At 35.9% G+C, this 24,284-nt stretch overlaps 1 protein-coding gene across 1 annotated transcript in view; it reads left to right on the top strand.

Annotated features, from left to right (window-relative positions):
- Window positions 1–8,572, top strand: part of LOC149781059 (NADH dehydrogenase [ubiquinone] 1 alpha subcomplex subunit 10, mitochondrial-like) — a 34,047-nt gene extending 25,475 nt beyond the window's left edge. Inside the window, exons 7-8 of the mRNA XM_089938197.1 lie at window positions 2,098–2,215; window positions 7,761–8,572. Of these exons, the coding sequence (XP_089794323.1) occupies window positions 2,098–2,215; window positions 7,761–7,835 (193 nt within the window). The 3' untranslated portion in view covers window positions 7,836–8,572. The remainder of the gene's footprint in view (window positions 1–2,097; window positions 2,216–7,760) is intronic.
- The last annotated feature ends 15,712 nt before the right edge of the window (window positions 8,573–24,284 follow it).

Consider the following 24,284-nt stretch of genomic DNA (forward strand, 5'->3'; position numbering starts at 1 on the left):
CAGTACTGTACATTTCCATGAAAAGTATCCAGTAGCAGGGATGGTCCTGGCTTTTAAAAAGCTGTCGCCAAAAAAATCGCCAACCTCAATATTTTGTCGCCAATTTTCAAAAAGTGTCGCCAAAACAAGTAGTGTACATTTTTCCAAGTGTTAATTTAGTCTATTAATGTAACAGGCAATGAAAATTACAAAAGATGGCTTAGTTAATACTTTAATTACAACAAGCATTAACAAAATGTTACAAAGTGTTACATGAAGATCTGTCTCGATTTTAGGGCTGCCTACTTGTTGAATGCAGTTTCAAAGTCTAATTTTTCACATCTGTACATGCTGATTCTCATTAAATTCTTGAGAGATGAGATGCAGAGCTTATTTCTGATGTCAGGTTTTATGAGGTTCATCTTACGGAATCCACGTTCACAGTCCACAGTGCTGACAGGTGACACCAGTAGTCTCTCAGCAGCCCCCCTCCCCTTATGGCTAGCTCTACAAAGCTTGTAGCGAATTGCTTCCTAAATCCCAAGAATGATCACTGAATGCTGTATAAATTTTCTCGACAAGAAAAATAGGATCTCCATTCCCACAAATGAAACTTACACGAGTCAACACCTGGCAATATTGGACTGTATATATATAAGCATAAATTCACACCCAGTTTAGGGATTCTTTCACTCCTGTATTTTGAGAAATAAATGATTATTATTAATTATGCAAAACAGTTTTTTTTTGTTGCTATTTCTTGTTGCGGAGTTTAAGTCTCTGCAGCCATAACACAGATTGATGGCAAAAGGAAAAGATCAATGAGTAAAATGCTGCACTGGCGACAGATATAATTGTGATTGAGATTTTTTCCATTTGCTTTGTATTTATACACAGTAGTCGGTACTTCAAAGGTTATCAGTTTTCTATGAAGGTTCAGCAAGACTATTGTATTGGTATATGTATAAAAAAAACCAGAAGGATCAGCCATACAATTAATTGTATTTGTTCTATTCGCATCTTCAGAAGTCGGTCAGCTGTAGGTATAGTGCGGTAGCATGATTGTATCGCAGCATACAGTACTCAGGCCAGATGTCAGCATAAGCAGATTATGATGTAACAATGCACTGTAAAGATGGGGTTGTCAATAAGAACAAAGGATCGTTTGTGTAACAGATTGATTCCAATGCATTGCTTAGTCAAGTTTGTGCCTTCCTTTCATTCTGCCTTTTAATTTATCCAGTCCAAATCCATGATTGTATGTACAAATTAAATAACCAAAAAGTATGTTGCCAAAAAAATCGCCAGATGGGATATTTTTGTCGCCAATAAGGAAAAAAATCGCAATTTGCGACATTGGCGAAGCCCAGGACGATCCCTGCAGTAGCCTCAGTACTGTACATTTCCATGAAAAGAAATCCATTAAACTCAGTAACATGGACATTGCCAACAAAAGAAATCCAGTAGCCTTAGTATCATGTGCTTTTCCAAGAAAAGAAATCCAATAGCCTCCCTATTATTTACACTGCCAACAACATGTGCATAAAAGAAATCCAGTAGCCTCAGTACTGTACATTTCCAAGAAAAGAAATCCAGTAGCATTTCCATGAAAAGAAATCCAGTAACCTCAGTATCATGGACATTGCCAGCAAAAGAAATCCAGTAGCCGTAATATGATGGTCATTGCCAACAAAAGAAATTCAGTAGCCTCAGTATCACGTGCATTTCCAAGAAAAGAAATCCAGTAGCCTCCTTGTCATGTATACTGCCAACAACATGTGCATAAAAGAAATCCAGTAGCCTCAGTACTGTACATTTCCATGAAAAGAAATCCAGTAGCCTCAGTACTGTACATTTCCATGAAAAGAAATCCAGTAGCCTCAGTACTGTACATTTCCATGAAAAGAAATCCAGTAGCCTTAATATCATGGTCGTTGCCAACAAAAGAAATCCAGTAGCCTTAGTATCATGTTTGTTTCCATGGAAATAAATCAGTAGCCTCAGTATCATATGCATTTCCAACAAAAGAAATGTTACAGATGTGAAACTATTGTGTCACTGTACATAATAAGCTTGTAACTGTCATATCCCAAATAATTATTGCTTTCTCTTTTGTAGCGTTTCCAATGCAGACAAATTTGTCCTCAGGTACATGGGCATCCCTGAGCCATTTGAGTGTCCGGAATTACGAATTATGGGAGATGATATAGACACTTACAAAAAAGTTGTCCTTCAGGTAAAATTGATGACACACTTGATTAAAATATTTATTACAGAATTATCCTTTTCTCATATTCATGTCATGTGTTAGCAAAAGGATTGTTTTTACATTTATGTATTTTTTTCAACCTCGGTACGCAGACAGCAAAATATATAGATGACCTCTATTTTCAGGCAGAATTGGCACTCATCTTTTTCAACATTTAGACTTTTCTAGTTTTCACATATCTTGAGAATTCTCTGCATTTTAAGGATTAATCAGAAAAGTTCAAATTCTTTGCTTAAAATGGACTCTTGATATTGAAGAAAAGTCCTTGAGATTGAAGAAAGTCCTTGTTTAGTCCTCTGTTTTACACTATCGTCTTTTGTAATCAGATACTGTCGGAGCAAAATTGTTCCAAATATGGTGTATTAGGGATGTAGCAAAAGTGTTCCAAGTAAAAATATGTATAAGGGAAGTAGCAAAAGTGTTCCAAGTAAAAATATGTATAAGGGAAGTAGCAAAATTGTTCCAAGTAAAAAGATGTATAAGAGAAGTAGAAAACGTGTTTCAAATATGGTGTATTTAGGGAAGTAGTAAAAGTGTTCCAAATAGACAGATGTATAAGGGAAGTGGTATAAGTGTTCCAAATATGAAGGTATATAAGGTGGCACTCTACAGTTTCATATTTTTTATAGGGTTGGAATTGTAAAGAAAAAGAATTTCCCCAGGTGTCCTCACTGGTTATACTGGCTATTTAAAGAGACCTTATATATCTTACGTATTGTTCAAAGAACCTCTAATTCCTTTTATTTTGGTGTATGATTGATAAGGTGTAATATGGGTTGTAGAGTATACAGCTTGGCCTTACTCCAGATGTGCACCTTTCAAAACAGTGCTAGCTTTGCTTGGTCATTTTCACTTCCTGGACTTAGGAGGTAAATTGTATTTTAAAAAATGCTGTTAACTTGTTTTAAATTTTATGCATGTAGTAATTCATCCATTACACTTTCAGAAACTGGTAATTTTCTAGTTGGGCAAAATTCATTTTCCCTATTTTAATAGGTGCTAAAGATAGTGTACTTTAGACTAATTCAGGCTGATTTGTTTTAGCACAAAGGAGCAGTCATTTTAGTTGTTGTTGTGGTGGGGTTTAACGCCTGTGCGTGGCAGCCAGTATTAATTGTGGAGAAAGAACCTAGGAAATCCCTGTGAAGAACCACCGACCCACAAAAAGCTGCTGGCAAGCTTTCTCACATACCCACATTGGCCACATCCTAGACTCGAACCCAAGCAGACAGAGGTGAGATGGCAGTGATCCGTAATGGAGAGCGCTTTAAATCACTCAGCCACTTGGGGCCCCAGTCATTTTAGTTAGCAGTGTGCTTAGATTTTGTACAACTTCCATAGGTACAATACACAAAGAAATGCCAGCCACATTACATCAATGTAGCATAGAAGTATGCCAGCATTCTCTTCATCGTGCATGTTTCAAATGCAAACAACTTCACTTTACATACGTCACTCTCTCAAAAGTACATAATAACTGGTGAGAACCCCCTAAGGGAAGTAGCAAAAGTGTTCCAAATATGAAGATGTAAAAGGGAAGTAGCAAAAGTGTTCCAAATATGAAGGTGTATAAGGGAAGTAGCAAAAGTATTCCAAACCTTTTTATAAAATATGAAGGTGTATAAGGGAAGTAGCAAAAGTGTTCCAAACCTTTTTATATGAATTACATGAAGGAAGATAGTAACAGGATTGATATGGTCAAACATATTAAAGCTTACTGTATTTTAGAATACATTCAAAGGTGTTATTTTGACATTTATTATTCCAGTAACAATGGACATAGAATAGACATTTATTTTTGTAAGAAAGTGTTCTTAGTAACCCCGTTTGTACAGACCCATATTCCACATGCTAATGTTTAAAAATATTAATCACAAAAGACACAGCTTTAGAAATAAGTTCAAAATATTAAGCTTTTGTGATAAAAGGATAAAGAAATTGGAGATAGGGCCAAAATTAGTGCCGAATAGTACAATAAAAATGGATAATTTTATTTAACTGTAAAAATCTGTAGCTTCCAATACATAGCAATGAAACAGAATCACAAGAGAAATGAAAATGGTACCATTTGAACATCAAAGATGACCACCATAGTGGCCATCTTTACAGTCTTATCCATACTCCTCCTGAATGGATGGTCATATCAACACACGTTTTTGGTGAAAGATTTCTTATGATTTTCAGTTGGTCCTAAATGAAAATGGTTCAGATGTGACACCCAATATGGTTACAACAGCAGCCATATTTAAAATCTTTTTATCAATGCTACTCCCGAACAGAAAGTCCTGTTGACATACAGAAGGATTCAAATGTCCATTATGGTCACTACAGTGGTCATTATGAAATTGTTACTACTAAAGTGCGACCCTGCTATAAGGCACCCTGTGATAATGCAAATTCAGATATAACATGGTTGTGGTGTTGCTCCCAAAATTTCATGTATTCCTTCCCACATGAAAAAAATATATTTTTTCTTCAGAGTACGTGAAATAGTGTAAAAAAATTATATTTTCATTTTGTGGAAGAGATCGTGTATGAATTCGAATGTAATACGATCGTGGCATGGTTCCTAAAATTTTAAATAAATGTACGTTTATTTTTTTGTAGCCGGAAAAAAAAATTTTTTCAAAGTACAAGAAATAGTATGTTAAATGTTTATCATCATTTGGGGAAAGAGTTCGTGTATGAATTAGAATATAATATGATCGTAGATTGGCTTCAGAAATTTAACAATTTCACCAGGTTCTTGAAGTGTTATGCTAAAATAACCGTTATCAGAAATGTTACTTATTACTGATCCATGAGTAAAGCCAGAAAGATGTCTTTGTGATTGTCTTCAATTAATTCTGTATACAATCGTTGCACAAACAATAGCCAACACGTGTTTCTTCTTTAACTGCATACACAACCAAGCAGCAGACAATGCGATGGTTGATAAAAGATTCTCACAATTTAATAAACATCAAAAGTGAAACTGCCAACGTGTTTGCTGGGCTTGGTGATGTTATTAGGCCCAATCAGTTGACCAGTAAATAATGTCCACAGTATTAGCTGGAAATTGAAAGGGTATGTGTTCAGCTTACATATCTTTATAAAAGTATTTTTCGCATGTTTCTTTCGATATTCACAAAATCTGAAGTAAAAGTTCTATGCACGCTGAAAGTATGTGTTGATTTTTAATTATTCTTGCTGTAGCCATTCAAATGAATAGGCGTACAAGCATTAATCATTGGGAATTTACAATGGATAAAGGTACACAGAAACGCTAATGAGAAAATTTTAGCAGTATGAAATTTGTACAGATGTAATGAACCGTACATCAGCTTCATCATTCTTAATCTAATTTTGCTGTTAATTTTTCACATTGACACATAATTGTGACAAAATTACTGAATAGTTTAAATATGAATGCGTTTTTTGCAATGGAATTACATGTATTATGAATTAACTGCATGCAACAACGATACGATATCGGACAGTAGGTAAACGGTGTTAATACTCTTTTCATGCTATATATTAGACGTTGAATTCAGACACAATGATCTGTGACAAAATTATTGAATATTTTAAATATGTGTGCAGTTTTACAATGGAATTCATTATGGATGAATTGCATGCCACGACAGCATGATAGTAAATGATGTTGATAGCTTATTTCATGACATACGTTAGACATGAAAAAACATATATGTGCCAATGCGTTGTTCTCTGAGAAAAGTAAAATACTGTAAAACCCCACATTAACGCAACCCCGCTATAAACGCGATCCTATTTTGTACCCCAATTATCGCGTTATAGCGGGGTTCCACTGTACTGACATGGAATGGATGGTCATATCAACATCAGATTTTCACTAAAATACATGACATCTGCTTGATTCTAAATGAAAATGGTCTGATCTGATGTCCAGTATGGCTACAAGAGTGACCATCTTGAATATCCTATCACTACTACTCCAGAACAGAAAGTAATAATACCATAGGGTTTGGGGGGCCCCGAGTGGCCGAGTGGTCTAAAGCGCTCTCCGTTACGGATCACTGCCATCTCACCTCTGTCTGCGTGGGTTCGAGTCTCGGATTCAGCCAATGTGGGTATGTGAGAAAGCTTGCCAGTAGCTTCTCGAGGTTCGGTGGTTCTTTCTGGGGATTTGCCAGGTTCTTCCTCCACCATTAATACTGGCCGCCATGTATAGCCTATCGTGTGCTGAAAAATGGCGTTAAACAACAACAACAACAACAACAACCATAGGGTTTGGTCCTGTGCACATCGGTATGTCCAAGCAGTTCTGAATGGATGGATATATCAACATGGGATTTTACTGTACAACTTCTTATGATGTCTAGCTGGTTCAGAATGAAAACGGTACAGCACAGACATGGCAATGGTCCTCTTAAAAATCTTTTTACTGGTTTTCCTGATTCACTGAAAGCCTCCCTATGATGTCTAGTTTGTTTACAACGAAAATGGTGCCAATCTGGTGTCCAGCATGGCTGTGCAATAGCCATCATGAAAATCTTGATATCACTGCTTCTTCTAGTTGATGGTCACATCAACATTGTGTTTTCACTAAAAGACTTATGATATCTTAATAGTTCTAAATAGAAATGGTACCAATCATATGTCCAATTTAGTCGCCATGGCACCCATCTTGAAAATCTTATTGTTGTTATAGCACTAAGATAGAAAGTCATATCAACATGGGGGTTTCCACTTCATATGATGCCTTGTTAGTCTTAAGCACTAAGACGGAAAGTCATATCAGCATGGGGGTTTCCACTTCATATGATGCCTTGTTGGTCTTATGCACTAAGACAGAAAGTCATATCAACATGGGGGTTTCCACTTCATTTGATACCTTGTTGGTCTTAAGCACTAAGACAGAAAGTCATATCAACATGGGGGTTTCCACTTCATATGATGCCTTTTTGGTCTTAAATGAAAACAGAGGCATTCAGACATCTAATGTAATTTAAAAATCTTGCAATCACAGAAGAATATTAAAGATGGTTTCAACAATGAAAAAGGAAGAAAATAGTCTTCTGCTGAAGCCTTTATCTTGAACTAAGGAGATCTCCAGTCATGAGCCATGCACGTCAGAAATCCACGAGGCAGAGATTCTGGAACCTCCTTCGGCAGATGACTATGTAAAATAGTCATTGATGACCCTGCAAATTTACGCTTAAACAGTGCTAAACAGAATCAGATCAGATGTGACAAAATGCATCCTGTTGTAAAGGTGATATACTCAGTGGGAGCTCTCATGGACAGCATTTTGATAAGGGAGTGTTATATATTGCTTTGAGTGGTTCCAGTCTTGAACTGCCCTTCCCAAACAAGTTTTCACTTAATGATCAGAGGTCACCAAAATGTAAAACTTTCTCCATCTTTTCTTTCACCTCATGAGAGGCTACCCCTGTATAAGGCTTCTTGTTCATTGCAGGAGGGTTTGCCATGTATATACATTGTTATCATTGTTAATGGAGATTACTGTGTGCTTTTTTGTCTTTTTTAGGATCCAAGAATCAAGTATATGAAAGAGTACAACCCAGAAACTACAAGCACATGGAAATTACTGCTAAAACTATAATAGAGGACTATATGACATGTTCACATAAAAAGAGGAAAGTCTGAAATCTGAGTTTTTATACAGAAAGGATAGTTGATGTGAAGCTTATAAAATGTTAAATATGATAGGGTCTTGTGTGAAAAACATACTTCCTTAAATTTTGAGGCACCTATAAAAAAAGGGTTGGCTCTGCTTAACTTCAGTAATTAATATTGATACATTTTGAAGATGTAAACTAAGGTGTAATTCTGAATGGGTCCTATCTTTGGAAAATGGTCAGTCTAAAGACACCTGTCTACTCTCCTTTTTTGTATTAGAATTTATCTGAAAGAATGTCGTTTGCATGTTGAATTTTTATAACACAGTAAAATGTCGATTATCTGAATGATAATTGGTCCAGTATTCGTTAGTCATACAGACTCCAACAATGGCCACAGAACATAATACATAATGATCAATTATTTGACAAGCAATGTTTATATATATATATATATATATATATATAATTTCAATTATCCAGTTGTAAATTTTCCTTATTAGTTGCTGATAGTGATTCCATCCATGTGCACAGAACACTTAAATCCCCAAACTTCTTATTGGAAAGCCAATTTTCCTCACAAAATCTTTGACTCCTGATGGATTCAGATAATTGCATTTTACTGTAAATATATTTTAAGAGTTGTACCGTCAAGATTACTTGTAAAATTCTTTGATGTAGTGAATTAAAAGTGATTGAAATTAAACTTTTTCATAATTCATTCATACCTTTCTAGTTTATACTGCCTGATTGATATTGATTACAATTTTTATTATTAATATGGAGACACAAATCGGAACTGAATGACATTGAAGTTATTGAAGCATTTCCATTGGTAGTTTATTACTGTGAACTAAATACAGGATATCTACGATTTTTGAGTAGTTATAAGGAAATGTTTGATCGGTGAAGTAGAAACATTGCATTATCACAAGTTGTGAAGCAGCCACTTGTGACAATAAAAGTGTTTCCACTTCATGATTGAAATGCTTCCTTATATCTTCTCAAAGAATATAGATTTTCATTTTGTTATGAGAAACGCCTTTGATTTGCATGGATTTGCTTCCCCATTCTGTGCCAATGCAGTTAAGACCATGACACTTTACAAATTTAGTATTTTTAAAAACAATGATTTTTATTTTCATTAGCACATTGATACAGTGAACATTGCTGGGGTGGGGGTACTATGGCAGCGTGACAAAACACTCCAACAGACTTTTCAGAGCATAACATTATTAAACAACAAACTTTTTTATTGTGAGTTTCCTTATGAGAATTTAGCTGCTGTTTTTGTTTATATCTTTCATACATGAATTTTGAGTGTTGGCAGACTTGCAGTCTGTTTCTGTAACAGACACTGCACTGGAATTTAGATTGTAACTTAATTTTGGTTTGCAATCAACACTAATAAATGCCTAATTTCACCATCATTTTCAGACATGATTATGATTGCGATGACAGTTAAAATCTCTACTTCACCATTTTTTTGTACTATATATGACCAAAATTTTGTGAAAATATGAGTGTAATATTTAACGATCCTGTATGATGACACAGAATATCAAATAGTAACAGGTCGTGTGAGTTCAGTCACTGACAATTTGCATGATTCATGCGGAAACTAATTTTAAAAATGTTAATACTTGAAGCTTTCCTTTTGTTTTTTGGGTTTCATTTTCAGGCATTCATGATAGTCTCTTCTTTTTGATTACATAAATGTATGCTGGAGGGTTATCAGTCTTGATCTGTTCATCCCAATAAGGAGAGAGAGAGGAATGGTGGGAAAAAGAATGAGAGAAGAAAAAATAGGGCTAAATATGGAAGTACATATTTCTGAAACATGCATAACGGCATATGTATTCCATAAATGGAAAAAGAAAGTAGTCCCAAAAGTAATAACACATTGTGGCAAGTGAAGGAAAAGAAGAAAGAAAACAAAATTTGGCCTGAATTTGGAAATACAGGTCTCAAGAGCATTCATAAGTGCAAATGTATTTCTTAAATGGAAAAAGAAAATAGTTCCAATAGTGATATCACCACAGTGGGGATATAATATTTTACCCAGTGATAAATATAACAAAATTTAATAGCAGTAATATGTTACTGCTTCTATTGCATTGCCGTTCTTTTCCATGACCTTAGTCCCCAGTCCTGGCTAGTTATTCCCTACTCCAATTACTACTTGATAGCCAGAATTGAAAAGAAGATGGTCTCAGTGGACCAACAAGTGTGTAAGAAGGTGATAGGTTGTAAATGTTTCTGTGGGAAACAATTACACATTTGTTGAAACTTTGTTTTGTTATATCAGAAAGAGATGACAACTTTGGCACATATGACTTCAAGTTTGCTCACCCATGGCTGACTGTTTGAGATTTCCTCATATTTTATGAGTATGCATAAAGAAAAAATATGTTGTCAACAATATATCATCAAGAACACAATGTGACAATATTTGACACATAAATGAAAGTACCCATTTTCTACAGTTTATAAGTAATTCTGTTTGGAAGAGAAACTTGGGCTAATTCCAACAGTGTAAGGTAATGTTGGCATTCACAACATCAAGGTTGGTACTAATTACTGATCATACTTCAAATGTTTGCCAGTAGCTGTCATTTAGACAGCTATTGGCAAACATTTGAAGTATAGTTTCTTTTTTGCAACGAAATTTCTGGATAAAAAAATTTATGATTTTTCTGTAAATTACTGTACTGACAAACATCCAAGGCATATATTCGTTTGGCGTAAATAGTTGAGGTGATCCAAATGGGTTATATTTGGTCACAATAGCAAGAATATTTTTGTCCTGTGCTCACAATAATTGGTTAAGCATGTTTTTGCATGTTCATGAGAAATCTCGGCATGTGATAAAGGGGCATTGTGGATCATCCCCCTTTGCTTGCAAGTGACATAGGTTGAACTTATCACAAAACTATACACACTGTGGTATTTAACCATTTCTTAACAGACAGACAGATCCTAGAATATTTGATTCCGTTATGCCTTCTTTGCTGTAGATCACCGTTTGCTCTATTATATCCATGTATGTAGATATTTAAACCTTCAACCAGGGTAAAGCCAAGATTTAGTTGATGTCAACATGACCATGTTAGAACACCTGAAGTGCTGCTTTTAAAGTCTTTAAAGCATACATTATGACCAAGGTGTTCAAGACACCGAACTGAATAACCCACAAAATGGTTATGGACATGTAAGGGCACTTGTGCCCACTGGACTGCGTAGATTGGGGCTGGGAATACCATGAACTCCAGATTATCAAAGGAGGTTTATGATGGGCATAACAACAAAACTCCAGATTATCCATAGAGGTTTGTGATGGACATAACGACAAAACTCCAGATTATCCATGGAGGTTTGTGATGGATATAATGACAAAACTCCAGATTATCCATGGGGTTTGTGATGGACATAACAACAAAACTCCAGATTATCCATGGAGGTTTGTGATGACATAATGACAAAATTCTAGCTTATCCATGGAGGTTTGTGATAGAATGACAAAACTCCAGATTATCCATCGAGGTTTGTGATGGACATAATGACAAAATTCAAGATTATCCATGGATTATCTAGATTATCAATGGAGGTTTGTGATAGACATAATGACAGAACTCCAGATTATCCATGGAGGTTTGTGATGGACATAACGACAAAACTCCAGATTATCCATGGAGGTTTGTGATGGACATAATGATCAAAATCAAGATTATCCGTGGAGGTTTGTGATGGACATACTGACAAAACTCCAGATTATCCAAGGAAGTTTGTGATCGACATAGCAACAAAACTCTAGATTATCCATGGAGGTTTGTGATGGAATGACAAAACTCCAGATTATCCATGGAGGTTTGTGATGGAATGACAAAACTCCAGATTATCCATGGAGGTTTGTGATGGATATAGCAACAAAACTCTAGATTATCCATGGAGGTTTGTGATGGAATGACAAAACTCCAGATTGTCCATGGAGGTCTGTGATAGACATAACGACAAAACTCCAGATTATCCATGGAGGTTTGTGATGGACATAATGACAGAACTCCAGATTATCCATGAAGGTTTGCGTTTGTGATGGACATGATGACAGAACTCCAGACTATCTATGGAGGCTTGTGATGGAATGACAAAACACCAGATTGTCCATGGAGGTTTGTGATAGACATAACGACAAAACTCCAGATTATCCATGGAGGTTTGTGAGGGACATAATCACATAACTCCAGATTATCCATATTGTCACAAACTGTCCCATGGCTAGAACCTCCATTGTCACCACCTGTACCTAGCAAGATATCTGCAGCTGTGACAACACCTGGAAAGAATGTGTGGATGGCAACTCTGCAACTCCAATTCACAGGATGTAATCATCACAGTCAGTGTTTTACATCTAATTTTGGAAAGGGTGTTGGGGAGTCCTGATGTCCTTCACTATGCAAGCATTTGATGAGGGCTCAAGATCATGGACTCCTCCAGTGTAAACTTCACGTCTCATATTGCTTTTGATGTTTTTCCTCAAAACAGTAGTACAAAAGGACAAATTAGGAAAGTATTGTTGTGGTAAAATCTGGATGCTGGCCTGTGTTTGATTTGGATCCAGGTTTAATATTAAATTTTGTGGAGTTGGTCAGTGAACAAGCTAACTTTACTTGAGATGTTTTAAACTGCATGCAAAATGTCTGCATGTTCATGTGATTGCTTATTAAAAATTTCAAAAAAACGATGTCCACCAAGCGATACATGTTCAAGACCAGGGGCGTATTAACCATTAAGCAGACTAAGCACGTGCTTAGGGCACCAGGGCCAAAGGGGGCAACACAAAGTTGAGAAAAGGGTGAAAAGAAAAAAAACGAATGAAGATTTGTATAAAAAAATTGATAAAACTAGTGCAAATTGATCATAATGTTCTGTTTCTTGATCATGGTGCGCCCTAGGGTTATCTTCCCAGGTGTACTTGGAAAGGGAGGGGGGCATCAAGATTTGTCAGTGCTTAGGGCACCAGTGAGCCTTAATCCGCCCCTGTTCAAGACGAAAGGGAAAAGAAGTCTCTTAAAAAGTGTTAATAGGACAGAATAATAAAAAGCAATATTCAGTTTTTTGGGGGGAAAAAGCAAGATAGCAGCAGTTCTGTTTATTGGACATGTGTTAATTTGAGCATGTCTCCTGGCAGGAGATATGACTGCCATTGTCATTTGTAATAAAAATATAAAAGCCAAACATTACATATTGTTGAGAGATAGCAAGAAGCCATTAAGCACCATAGGGTTTGGGATTGCATTGTGTGAAACTTTACTGGAGGTAGTTAAGGTCTAAGTGTACTTTACCTACTTTATAGTTGAACATAATGTTTACCATCATTGCATCAGTCATGAATATAACTTATTAAATGCATGTTTTCCAACTTGACAATAGCAGTACATTATATTTTTTGTTACACCTTTCTGAAAATACTAATCTAACTTATGAAAAAAATATAGACTGCCTAAGTGAGAAGGTGTTGTTAGGGTTTTAAGGTCTGCTGATTTTCCGTATGGTTGAAATCACAAAGATATTCTTAGGATTTTGGGAAGTCATGCAGTATTATGTTGACCGTGCAAAGGGGAGATTATTTGTAAGAGTTTCTTCCCTTGGTCTACAAGTTGTGTAACAGTTTTGTTGGGGAGGTAGTGATGTTTATTTTCTTTAATGAGATTGGGGAATGTAAATAAAGAATAATCTTGAAATGATGCAAAATTAAACTTTCCTGTTAAACTCGTTTTGGAGAGTCAATTAAAAAATATGGTTTTTTTAAGTTTTAAAATTTTTAATGAAAATGAAAATTAAAATTTAATGAAAATTAAAAAAGTGAAGTTGACCAGTTTTGCTCTTAAAGAAAGTGTCTCTATTCTTTTATTATGGTATGGACTGGTTTCTGTGTCATGTGGGAAGTAATTAAAGAAGGGCTTGTTAATAATAGGTAAACTCTGGTAGCATCTGACTGCCTTGTTAGGGATAGTAATTTAGTGTCATCATTCTCACCAGTAAAGGGGAGGATCTCATTGAAGTTCAGCATGCAGTGTAGAGAGTTGATGGAATTTTTTTTATACCATGGTAATGCAACATTTGCAAGTTGTATAAGGGAGATGGAGAGTATAATTATTATACTTTTACATATTTCAAGTGAAACTAGGACAGGCTATACACAAAGAAGAATAAACTTTGTTTAAACCAGGAATATTCAGCATAACAAAGTGGATATTCTGACTGATGATACTCTACCAAGTTCAAGTGACCAGAAGAATGAATACAGAGGAGTTCTCATGGCAGTATCTAGTAAGTTGTGAAATCAGATTGTATGGAAAATCTGGGTCTGCTAGAATTCTATGACGATCGTCAGAAGCAAGACTGACCCTTAAAGAGACAGACATGAATCAGCATGATGGGACATGTATGATTTGTATGAATAAAATTGTTTGAGATGTGGAACAATATCATCCATTGTATTGACAGTTAAGACCACAGAGTGAAGGAAAAAAAAGTTAATATGGCTAGTCAGTAAAGTCCAGCAAGCTAATGTGACCTTTCGTTGTCTTTATTAGCATGATGAATATTTGTGCTAAATTTTTTCTATTTTAAATACAGATTTGATAAATTATAACAACTCGGGTACTAGTCCTCATTGTTTGTGAAACTATAATTGTACTGGTACTTGAGATTCTTGTACAGTAATGCAGGACTTGTAAAATCGTACCTTCTGGTACTTGAGGAAACCACTCATTTTTCAAAACTGAAGAGAAACATAGTATTTGTCATGCTTAATTCAATTAACACTGGTTTATTGTAGAATCAGACAGGATGATATAACACAGGTTTTATGAAAATCACCAAATTGTCACCACAGATATCTAGACTAAAAGCTCTGCAAAAGTCCATTTTTCTCTGAACAGGAATGCAGTGAAAGTTCATATTCTCAGCAAATGACAATAAAAACACCATGTTACTTTACATGCAATCTCACATTTTCCGCATGTACATGTACTTATATAGCAGCATATGTGCAATTGATATTAAAACTTCAAAAATTTCATATTAATTGGCAGAAATTTTTAGACAATTTCCATAAAGTGTAAATACATGTTACAGAGTAGCTAATGACATCTTTTCCTCTAAATCATTCTTTATAATGTACCTTATGTGATAAAAAATATTAAAGTTTTAAATGAATAAATTCAGTCCTCTGACCAATTTTAGCTCATTAAATGCTGTATCCAGATCATGGCTTGTAATCATGCAACAAAATCCAAAATACAGATTAATGTGTTCAATCCAATATACAGATTAGTGTGTACCAGAGTGTGTACAATATACAGATTAATTTGTGCATGAGTGTATACAATCCAATGTACAGATTAATTTGTACCATAGTGTGTACAATCCAATATACAGATTAATGTGTACCAGAGTGTGTACAATCCAATATTACAAGTTTATTTTTAGATATGAAAACTGAGTGTAACATCTACATGGTGAATAAACTATTAATGCAAACAACAATAGAAACTAAATATAATCTGTAATACTTTCAATCCACCTCCAAATCCCAATTTGAGATACTTAATAGGAAAGAAGAAAACAAAATATTTGCACTATAAAGTGCATAACTGATGAGGAAAAACGTTTAGTAAGTTTATGCACCTTCATGTTTTATGTCCACTAAATAATATAAAATAGGCTGGAAAATGTTATCCTGTGATATAGAAACCTAGAATTGATTCATAACACATGAAAAAAATAAACAGTATTTGTAAATAAATGGTTAAAGTATAGTTCTTTTATTTGAAATTTATTAATTTTTAAAATTAGTCATAACTATAAGGATTGGACTTTTACAGGATTTATAAAACTTTAAAAGAGTACACACTATGCAGGGCATTCTATAAAATATGAAATATTTTTTAATAATAATAATCTTTGATAATATTGATAATAATCTTTAATAATAATGATACTATTAATAATGATAACGATGATGATAATTATAATAATACTATTCTTTAATAATAATGATGATGATGATAATTATAATAATAATATTTAATAATAATAATAATAATTATAATAATCTTTAATAATGATGAGAATAATAATCTGTAATAATAATAATAATGATAATTTGATGAGGATGACACTTTTGGTGATAAAAGATCAATATTCCATAATGATAATAATCTATAATAATAATAATAATAATAATCTAAAATAATAATGATAATAATAATATATAATAATAATGATAATTAATAGTAATAATAATTATAATAATAATAATAATAATAATCTATAATACAAATAATAATGATGATGATAATTTGATGAGGATGACACTTTTGGTGATAAAAGATCCATGTTCCATGAGATCTTTAACATATTTCCAGGTTTTATCAGCTACATGCACACCACACAAATTTTAATTAGATTAAAACTGGCAAACAAGTCTATAAATTTATGTACATGAATATACACATGCAAATAAGTCGCACAGACGTAGAATAAAAGGCACGTAAACATGGACATCTGCTCGCTATCGGAGGGAGGGACAGCCCCAAATCCATTGTGCAGTATGAATTTGAATTGCCCATAAAAACTTGTAGACTGGTTATCAAAATTTCATGGTGTGATGGTTATGGCTAAGGTTTTGTTTGTAGATTTATCAGTGTCAACAAATGACACAATTTCGCATAAAGATATGCCGTGTTCCATGTATCTTTGAAAGGGTTTCAACTGACAAATTTAATTAACAACTATATGAAGAACTAAATCGATAATCACTGGGGAGGCGAAATAAAGGCACACTTTAAAACTTTTTCACCTTGGAGATGCAAGCCATGAAATTATTTATACACATAACATACAATACAAAGTAACTAAAATTATTTATAAACATAATCGCATATGATAACAAGATGGCCACTATCGCTTAACCAGCTTGAAGCTGTTGTTCCATTTTTTAGTGACGTTTACACGATATTTGTGCTTGTTGCCTGTTTTCATCTGTGTTATTGTATTCATTATGCCTTGGCTGTTAAATTCGTATGTGTTTCTTCATCTCCTTTTGGAAATTAGAACAATTAGACTTTTTCTCAGCTGTCTTGCTCCAATGTTTTTGAACAAACCGCCATCACGTGATACTCGCCAGTCAACCCGTTTATGCCACGTTGGACCCTCACTAATTGCTTTAACTGATCACTCCTTGGCTCTCCACACTACATTGTGCTCTAGACTAAACGAACTGGGACTACATTCATCATTACCTAAATGTAAGCAGAAGCGGAAAAAGAAACGTTGTTTCAAAGCTGGCCGGCGTAGAACAGGAAGGAGAATTCCAGTTATCTCCCTTATTTCGGCTCAACAATTTAAAAAAGTTCGACCGTTAATTTAGATAATCTAATTCAAATCCCTATTAATTCGTCAACCTTTGTATCAGCTATCCAAGAGATACCTCTGCGTATTGCATTATTCAATGCCCATTCAGTAGGACCACCGGAAAAGCGCACAGAAAGAGTTAATTTTATCAACGACTAGAATATTGACATCTTTTTCCTGACAGAAACATGGCTAAAAACACCAGGCGATGAGCCCAAGTGTGTGGATCTAACACCCACTGGTTACTCCATCAAGTCGTTCCCCCGCAATTCTCGCGGAGGTGGAATTGCTGTCATCACAAAGAACTCCATGATAAAACGTCTTAACCACACCACAACATTCAATTTCAACTACACATCGTTTGAACAAGTCCAAACCACACTCACACTGGAGCAAAGGTCAGTCCAGTTGTTTTGCCTATAGCGCCCTCCTCCTAGTAGAAAAAACAAGCTGGCTGACTCTCTCTTTTTGGAGCAGTTTCCGAATCTCCTGGACTATGGAAATTCGATAGGTGGCAACCTGATTATTCTTGGAGATTTCAACTTTCACTTTGACTGTCCCGGAAACCCAAATACATTAAAACTCATAGATTCCATTAATGTTTTCAAGCTCAAACAATCATTTAACCAACCCACCCATAAACATGGTCACATTTTAGACTGGACTCTTCATAGACCTGATGATAACATTCTACGGTCCTCCTTGGTATCCCATGACCTTGCATCAGATCACCTCTGCATTATATGCCATCTTGATGTATCAGTCACCAACCCTCCACCTTTATGTGCTACTAAGAGAAATCTCCGTATGATAAATAGAACCAAACTACTGCACGACATCCAAGCAAACCTAACAACTTGCTTACCTCCTACCGCAGAACAACTTGATAACTACCTGCGTTCATTGCTTGACAAACATGCCCCAGCTACCAAGGGCAGAGTATCAATTCAAAAGTGTTCTCCATGGTATAGCAGTGTTAGGGACCAGCTTCGCACTGCTAAAAGAGACCACCGTAAAGCTGAGAGGCTTTGGCTTTCCACCAGACTCACTATTCATAAGCAAATCTATAAAGTCGCTAAGAAGAATGTCACAAATATAGTCCATGCAGCGAAATCAGCCCACTATACTGTCACGGAATGGTGTAAATGTTGTTAATTAAATACATGTACTCGGGTTTCGTTTCCTTTTTCTCTGTACAACGATACCCGAGGGTGATTATAATATGGTCTATGTATTTCGAAATCGTGAGTACGATTCGTCCTGTGCCACACGTGCAAGGTGCCTTTGATAAAGAATAACGAAAATTCTAAAGGTATAAATACGTTACTACATGTAAAGGACCTTTACAATACTAATGGTTTTGTCAGCAAGCGGCCTGCTAAAAGGATTCGCACAACTCCAGCTGTAGGGGTAGGTAATTTTTGGGTTTTAAGTGATAACTAGTGTAGTACCATATTTACCTTTGCATGTTTGTTATAGTTTTCTTTACATACCATAATGCGTGCATTTTTTATTCTTGTTGCGACGTAGTGCAGGATTTGTATTGGTAATGTAAAGTTACATTTTTTTTAAAAAAAAAGTTGTTTACTATTGTCTTATCAAGCAGGGTTAGGTTTACTATTGAACCTCTGTAATTGCCATAATAATATAATCTTTTTAACTTACCATGTATAACGTCCTTACGTTATGTCTGTATCAAGTGTAGTACACTGTATCGGGTATATTTTCAGCTGAGTGTGAGTGAGGTTTTGATGGTAGGAATATCCGGGGTGTCCGGTGTTGTCCGAGGGTAGAAACGTCCGTGTGTCCGGAGCGTTTAAGGTGCCGGAGCGTCTAATGTCTAGCGTCCAAGGTGTCCAGAGGGACTAAGGTGACCCAGCTGTAGAGCCGTCAAAAGACCAGGGGGTCCGGAGGGTCTAATATTTCAAGTGTCCGGAGGGTCTAATGTTTCAAGTGATCATAGTATTCCGAGGGTCCGGAGTCTATAGTGGTTGTGAAATTGATTCCGAGGAGCTGTGGAGCGGATATGGTGCACGGGTGACGGAGTGCATCTCCACACATGTATTTTTAGCTGTATGCTAATTTTGGGTTAGTAAGACCCAGTGTATTATTCAGGACTGGAAGGATAGATTGTATATCCGTTCTTGTTTAGTGACATAATTTCGCTACCTGAGCGAATACATTTTTTTTACTATGTGTAAACGCTTAGTGTTTACTATTTGAGTGAACTAGATTCATCTTTCCATTATTGAATCATTTGTGAAATCATTTATCCTGTATTTTAGGGTTACTGAACTAAATTTATTTGTATATTTTTTCCATCTTTGAAACTGTGCGGTTTTTTTTGTTAAATAGATCCAATATTTGGATTATAAATACGCACACATCTTCATAATCCACTACTCATATAAATCGCCACATTAAACCATATATCTGTGTCGTCAAAACGTGTTCTGTTGTTAATCCGAAATATCCCACCCGGTTATCTTGTTACATATACTACTAAGATCATGGAAAGTCACAGCTGCAAAGAGCTCTTCGAGATTACTAACAAGCTAATGTCAAGGAACAAATATACACCACTTCCAACTACCTTCTCTTTAGTCGACCTTCCGGACATGTTGGCGAATTTCTTCCGTGAGAAAGTACAAACCATTATAGATAAGCTTGACACCACAATTTCAATTGACTCGTCGTCACCATACAGTTAGGATACAGAATTTGAGCGGTAACCATTAGCAGCATTTGAACCTGTCTCTATGGATTTTGTACGTACACTCCTGATGAAGAGTGCTCCAAGGTCATGTGAACTTGATCCAACTCCAACATCACTACTGCTTGAGTGCTTAGATCCAGTGTTGCCTTCACTAACTGATGTTATTAATACCTCTCTCTCATCCGGGGAATTCCCATTATTTTTCAAAGCTACCATTGTAAAGCCTCTGCTTAAGACACCAACACTGGACCATAACGATTTAAAGAACTACCGGCCAGTTTCTAATCTCCCATTCATATAAAAAAATCTTAGAGAGGGTTGTTCTATCCCAGCTTGTATCTCATCTGGATTCAAGCAGTCTTTTTAGCAATGCACAATCTGCATATCGCCCTTGCCACAGTACTGAAACTGCTCTTCTAAAAGTAGTTAATGACATTCTCTTTGCGTTGGATAGCGGAAAGATTACGTTCCTCACCCTCCTTGATTTGTCTGCAGCATTTGACACAATATACCATGATATATTACATCACCGTCTCCAGCATGTCTTTGACATTCATGATACAGCCTTACTGTAGTTCAACTCCTACTTGGTCAACAGGACACGGATTGTGTCTGCAAATGGAATGTACTCCAGCCCAGTTGATCTGTGTTGTGGTGTTTCACAGGGGTCTGTTCTTGGACCTGTTCTCTTCATTCTGTACACTCAGCCGCTCTCAGGTGTCATAGATCATCGTCCATTGTCTCACCGGTTTTATGCTGGTGGCACCCAGGTATGTAGATCTAGCCTCCAGGCTGCGGTTGATACTGCCATCCAGGGTGTGGAGGGGTGCATTTCTGATGTGAAATCATGGATGACACGTAACAAGCTGCAGATGAATGATGATAGAGCTGAGGCCATTCTGATTACAACACAAAGACTTTCCCATTCACATCATTTTCCTCAAGCAATAAATATCAGCAACGCCAGCATTAGGTTCACACAATCAGTACGAAACTTGGCTGTTACTCTGGACGGTGCTCTCGCGTTACGACGGCGTGTCGTGGGTGTATGCGGGGCTGCGTGTCTTGAGCTGGAACGCATCGGCTCAGCTCGCAGGTGTCTTTCAGTTAGTGCCGCTGGGGCGCTTGTGTGTTCATTGGTGCTTTCGGGGCTGGACTATTGTGGGCTCAGTTCTGTCTGGTTCGTCTCGGTGTCTGCTCCGGAGGCTTCAAAAAGTTCGGAACGCGGCTGCTCAGGTCGTACTTGGAGTGCCACGATCAGAGCACACCTCCCCGCTGCTCTGTACCCTACACTGGCTATCCATTCGATCCAGAATCAAACACAGAATTTGTTCTCTGTGCTACGTTTCACTGTCGGACTCTAGTCCAACATACCTATCTCACCTCACCCATGTGTACACACCAGCAATATACTTACGTTCCTCTTCTGACAATCGTATACTTATTATTCCAAGTATGAAAACAAAGTCATATGGACAGCGTTCTTTTGCATACCATAGCCCAGCAACGTGGAATGAATTGCCCACTGAACTTAGACACAAAGACACAGTGATCACATTCAAGAGGGCTCTCAACACTCACTTAGTTCGACTGCAAGAACAAACTTAAAGACCTAATAAAGTTTCCTACCCTAAATATTCTCAGCATGTTTTTTTTTAATGTTTTCTAATTTCATGGTGTTTGTTTTTGTAATCATATCATTGTTTTTTTTTATCTTATAGGTGTTTTGTATTGTTGTTAAGCGCTTAGAGCTTAGGCGCTATACAAAGTCCTAATTATTATTATTATTATTATTATTATTATTATTATTATTATTATTATTATTATATGCTACAAAATCATTAAAATCAAGAAGCACGACCAGTATTGTAAGATAAGATCATTGGCGTCATCTCAAAATATTTGTTTCCCAGAATTTTTTTTCGTAGAAGAGAGGGAGAATAATATGGACCGTGGGTGGGTGGGTGGGCAGAAAAAAAGGTTTAGGTCTATGGTCTACAAGTCCAACGCAAAGAATCAGGCCGATAAAAAAAATGGATGGACTGATGGAAGACTAAAGGTAAAAATATTCCACGATATACGACTGGAACCAAATTACGAAATTAACCCGTGACTACCGTAGGGTATTGTGAACACGGTTCAGACTGATGATTGTATCTACAAACTGGTCAATCATCGGTTTCAGAAGTCTCTTTCCCACAGCAATTCCTCAAAATTAAACCAATAATCACTGAATTCTGGAGAATCTATAAAAAGACACATACATACAAATAGCATGCACCCTATTTTGGTCGTATCATGCTACCCTAGATTGTTCGCATCATGCTACCCTATTTTAGTCGTATCATGCTACCCTAGATTGTTCGTGTCATGCTATCCTATTTTGGTCGTATCATGCGACCCTATATTTTGATGCATCATGCTACCATAAATTGGTCCTGTCACGCTACCCTATATATATATATATATATATATATATATATATATATATATATATATATATATATATATATATATATATATATATATATATATATATATTATATATATATGTGATCTCAAATGCGTAATAATTTAATTTTGAATTTATGAAACGAGTTGAATAATATATGGCTCGCAAAAGCTGGATATTATTCAACGAGTTTTATAAATTCAATATCAAATCATTATATTTTGATCACTTAGGTTTTACTTGATTGAAAATGATTTGGAAAGAAGGAAGAACGAATAATTTCATTCATTCTGACAGACGTATCACCTATCATTTGTTGTGCGTAAAAAAATAGTCCAACCAAAGTTGAACTAGTATTGCCTTTTAAAAGTAGATTATGCTTTTCATACAAACTATCAATCAAAGAACAACCGTCCTTCCGGTTAAATAGAACATTTTACACAGACAAAATCATTTTCAACACAGAATGTCCAATGCACGTGATGTCGCATTGTTTGATGCACTACCCGTTATATTACAGTTGAGGATCCGTGTTTACGTAACCTCGTGTCACTTTTACAACTCACATTACATGATAGTGATATTCATGTGGAAATAAGGATGCAAAACTTATCATTTAATGTATGTGTGACCAGATATTTGTAGTATTTCTTTTGGAATAATAGACTAAAGAATATGCAAACAAATTACATATTTTTACTCGGAATTGCATCACATATTTACTGGATAAACTTCTGTCCGTTTGGAGACCAGTTCATGTCCACATTCTTCTATCAACAGAGGCCAGTTTATCTACTTCTGTAAGTTAACATTTAAACCACGCTTGTACATAGAGTGGATTCCATGCTACAGATATACCATCTCCCTTAACCCCCAACCCACACAAGCAATACCCGTAGTTTTACTTGTTGTTATTATTATTTTTGTCTTGTGGTTTAAGTAATTCTTCATGTTATACATGACATAACAAACCCCTGTGGGCGTAAATTAGCCATATTGAAACAGACGAGACCGTTTTGGCCCAATTCCTTTTTGCAAGTCGATTCGAAAAATGTAGGCCCAAAATGTTAATTGAAAACAAAGAATTCCAGAAGGCGGGGTTGAAAAAGTTTTCCTACGATCAGAGCCAATCAGCAAAGAGAATACTGCACACTGGTTTCGTAGGCTTATTTGGACCTATCAGAATCACAAAGTTGTATGTTCACATGTTATCAAAATAGGAAACTGCACACACTATAGTACTCATATTTGGGGGCACTGAGTGGCCGAATGGCCAAAGGCGATTGCCTTTACAGATCACAGACATCTCACTTGTCCGCGTGTGTAAAAGCTGCACACAATTTTTTTAAAATACCAGTTCAAACATATAGATATGTGATTATGTTCTTACTACATTGCATTTGTTGGGGGTGGTGGTGGTGGTAGGGAGAAAGTAATTTAACGATGTAATACCTATCTGTCGCTATGGGGCAGCTCACCTTTCCGAGATGGAAATCACCGTCGTCCGTATTAGCAAAATTCAATCCTCTGATCAGATGGAAAGTTCTAAGTTCAAAACTAGAATTATCACAAACGAAGCCTGCTCCAAACATTATGAGCCGATATACAGTAATTAAAGTCATTTTTACAGACACAGACTCCTGGTGTTGTATCAGAGCGGGACATGAGGAGTGATTCTGGGAATAGCAACAGGTAAATATTGCATATTAAAATTAATTGTATTCCTCCACGATCTCTACTCCCCTATTTTAAGAACATTAACACCAACCATTCGCTATTGAATAGCTGAATTTGCTAGTGTGATGGAATAAAAACAATATACTCGCCCTTACGGCCCACTGCTTC

Source organism: Sinohyriopsis cumingii, chromosome 16 (genome assembly GCF_028554795.1).
Source record: "Sinohyriopsis cumingii isolate HCF-2022 chromosome 16, ASM2855479v2, whole genome shotgun sequence".
NCBI classification, from domain to species: Eukaryota; Metazoa; Mollusca; class Bivalvia; order Unionida; family Unionidae; genus Sinohyriopsis; species Sinohyriopsis cumingii.